Source organism: Saccostrea echinata, unplaced genomic scaffold (assembly GCF_033153115.1).
Source record: "Saccostrea echinata isolate AGI-Se365-2 ecotype Australia unplaced genomic scaffold, CSIRO_AGI_Sech_v1 ptg000058l, whole genome shotgun sequence".
In the NCBI taxonomy this organism is placed as follows: domain Eukaryota; kingdom Metazoa; phylum Mollusca; class Bivalvia; order Ostreida; family Ostreidae; genus Saccostrea; species Saccostrea echinata.
The window spans coordinates 7,533,672-7,537,070 of record NW_026889807.1 but is presented as its reverse complement, the minus strand read 5'-3'; the positions used below and the strand labels follow the sequence as shown (position 1 = coordinate 7,537,070).

Genomic DNA, 3,399 nt, shown 5'->3' with positions numbered 1-3,399 from the left:
GGAGAATTAAAAATCCAATATTGTCCGGTTTTATTGATTTTTCTGTTTCTGTCTTCTATAAACCTGACGTCAGACACAAATAACACTTCAAGGAAGGATCATGCCGAGAAAATGACCACAGTAGACAAATATTAAGGGGGAGATAAGAGAGTTTATACCGCGCAATTGATTGTGTAAATCTTGCTTTTATTGTTTGTTTACTTTCGATTGACCGCGATAATTTCTTAACGTACTTATAGTTATTTATTCGAACACGTTATTACTTTCTTCATTTGTGTATATTGAATCCAAGGTTCTGGCTCGTTACAACTCCCCTAGGAACGTCTATGGTTTAAATGAAATGTCAATGTTATGGTAAGTAAAATACAGTAAATAGAATAATTAAATATGTATAAGAAACGTTGCCATTTATTTCGATACTCTCCGCAAGAACCCCGTCTTAAAATAAAATGGTTAGGGTAAGTGAATGCTCCTTAATTAAAAAAAAATTAAAGCTTTATTTTCACCAGAATATATTTTAATTTTATCATTCATTCAATCTAAGGTAAGAAAAATGTATATATATATATTAATAAAAAGATGATAAAGGTACCAAAGCTTTTAAATTAGCTAACATTTACTACAAGTCGTATTCAGCATTCTGTTTCAACATTTTTTTTCTCGACATGTGTTCGATGATCAATGTGAAATGCTTGAGTAAACACACATAAGTCATTTTTATGACCTATCAACAAGGAAGCCTAGTAAAGAAGGCATAAACATTCTTTCTCAACAGTTTTTTTTCATTGCATGAATGTGTCTATTGTCTTGTGATTAACTGTAATATTGGTCTTGTTTAGCCGCTGAATATTTTTTTTTCAACTGTCGTTTCTTGAATATGTAAGGACATTGTGCAGATATTTTGATTTCTGGATGTACAATGTACCTGTAACATAAACCTACATTGATTCTAACTTTCAAGCTACATGTATACTTTTTAATGTCCTTTTCAGCAGAATTAGGGCCTTTGAATTTTGAAATTTTCATTATAAATTTCTATTTAACTAAAGAGGATTGAGGTTTTGAAATTAAAATGTTTGAATTTCGTCCCTTTTAGACTCACTTTAATCAAGTACAATTATTTGCGCGTTCCCGTTCATCAGTTCATAAGATATGCCATACATAATTATCTTTTTAAGAAAAAAAAAATTATATTAAGTTTGTGATCTTCCCCGTATTACGATGGTTAATGTAAGTAAATTAAAGATTTGTTATTTATATAATCAAAATTTGATACGAACAATATACAGTACTGTACATACAATTATGAAATTCTCTGACATACAGCAACTAAGAAGTATATAATAAATCATGCAAATTAATTGTAGACAGTGATGTATTTTTCGGTAGAAATTCTAAGAATAATTTAAAAGCATTTTTGTATATATATTAAACTGAATTTTATTCATTTTGCATATAAATAATTTTTGATCATAGAGAAATCATAATAAACTTTTATTTAATTAAATAAATGTCTTTAAGAAACGTCTTAACATGCAAAAAGTTATTGTCAGGATTCATTTTTTTGGGGTGGGTGGGTGGGTTTACTACTAGAATATCGTAGTCGAACCTTGCAAATTAGAGCCTCTCTTTTTAATGCACCAAGTGTTAATAAACTTTGAATTATCACGAAGTCAACTTTCTAATTCTACTTGCAGAATCATGTGAGAGAGGAAGAAAAGCTGTCAATATGAATAATTCTTCTGGACACAGCGCAGTTGCCTACAAGACACACCCAGAGTTCATAGCATCAGAACAGATATGGATTTACGTGTCACCAATTCTGATATTTGTAGGAACTATCGCCAACACGCTGTCGATTATAGTATTGCTGCGCAAACGAATGCGCACTTCAACCACAATGTTCTACTTGACCGTACTTTCGTTTGGCGATATGATGGTTCTATACACAGGATTACTTCGATACTGGATTAAATCGGCTTTTCACGAGGACATCCGATTAATATCGGAATTCTCTTGCAAAATTCATGCTTTCCTCGTTTATTTTTCTCTGGATTTTACCACGTGGGTGTTAGTGGCAGTCACCATAGATAGATGTATATTTGTGTGTTTACCTTTTAGGGCCAAAAGACTTTGTACTTTAAAGCATGCCAAGATCGTTGTGATTGGTATCGCTTTAGTTATGACTGCCCTGAATTTTCAGCTATTTTGGGGTGTGTCATTTGAAGTGCAACTAGGGGAGTTAGCCTGCACACATGTAAATGATTTTACGGAATTTGCTTGGCCTTGGATCGACTTCTGTATGTTCAGTATAGTCCCGTTTACTATCATGATCATAGCCAACATACTTATCATTAAAAAACTATTTATGTCACACAAGCGAGTGGCGTCTCATAACCATGAGGCAGCCCATTCGGAACACAGCGAAAGCGTCATGAACCATTCCAATGGGCACAGTGTTAATGTACATGCAAAACAAAGAAAAGTTCCGAGTGTTACAACGATGTTGCTTACGACAAACTGTGTTTTTCTGGCATTAACTTTACCCATTGTTGTGTACCTCATTGTATACCCTTACGTACTTTATGACGCCACGGACCACGTGACAGCTGTTTTGCAGTTGCTATGGGCAATTGCTAATATGTTTCAGTATACCAATAACACAATCCATTTCTTTTTGTATTGTATGACTGGACCTCGTTTCCGTCGCGAACTTTTTAAACTATTTAATATAAAGACAAGGTCATCGCACGAGTTAACAATGACCATGGAGATGCATTAGAATTAGAAACTGTAGAGCCAATAAAATTATAATTTACCATTACTTAAGATAATCTGATTTAGAATCACTTCATCATGTTCGTTACAAATGTCATCTACAACAAATAAAATCAATCTTATTGCATTCCTGAAGCCTATGGTATGAATTAATTATGCGGCAGATGGATTTGTTTGCCTTGATTAGAACTTACCAAACGACCGAATTCTGCGGTGTTTTTAATTATCTTTTTTGTTATCTTAAATGTAACATTTCTTGTAATCTTTCAATTCAAATACTTGATTAAATGTTAAATTACAATTTCTGGATTAACCCCATTTGGTTGCCTGTTAATTTAAAAAAAAGATCAGTATTTAGTGGTCTGGATTATTCAATACTACAATTTGTTATTAAAGCTGTATCGGCATGAATTTTCTTCTGTAACTGGCTGAGGTGCATTGTATTGTGTCTTTATTTTGATTCGTATTCTAGCTCAAGTAAGTATATTTCTGATCTGACAATTGTCGAATGCTCTAGTTAAAATCTGTCTTTGAAGTTTTAAAATTTATCAGAATTGTGGTAACTTGGTTAGTATAATTTCATTTAAGGTCAGACGACACGTTCCTCAAAAATTATATAAC

At 32.6% G+C, this 3,399-nt stretch overlaps 1 protein-coding gene across 1 annotated transcript; it reads left to right on the top strand.

The window, feature by feature from the left end:
* Window positions 1-1,722: 1,722 nt before the first annotated feature.
* On the top strand, window positions 1,723-2,782 carry LOC133174698 (FMRFamide receptor-like). The gene has a single exon (XM_061309779.1). It carries the CDS (start codon window positions 1,730-1,732, stop codon window positions 2,780-2,782), a length of 1,053 nt encoding a protein of 350 aa, XP_061165763.1. The 5' UTR covers window positions 1,723-1,729.
* The last annotated feature ends 617 nt before the right edge of the window (window positions 2,783-3,399 follow it).

What these genes read in the sequence shown, in the direction of transcription:
- LOC133174698 (XM_061309779.1), top strand. Translation starts at nt 1,730, where the DNA reads ATGAATAATTCTTCTGGACACAGCGCAGTTGCCTACAAGACACACCCA.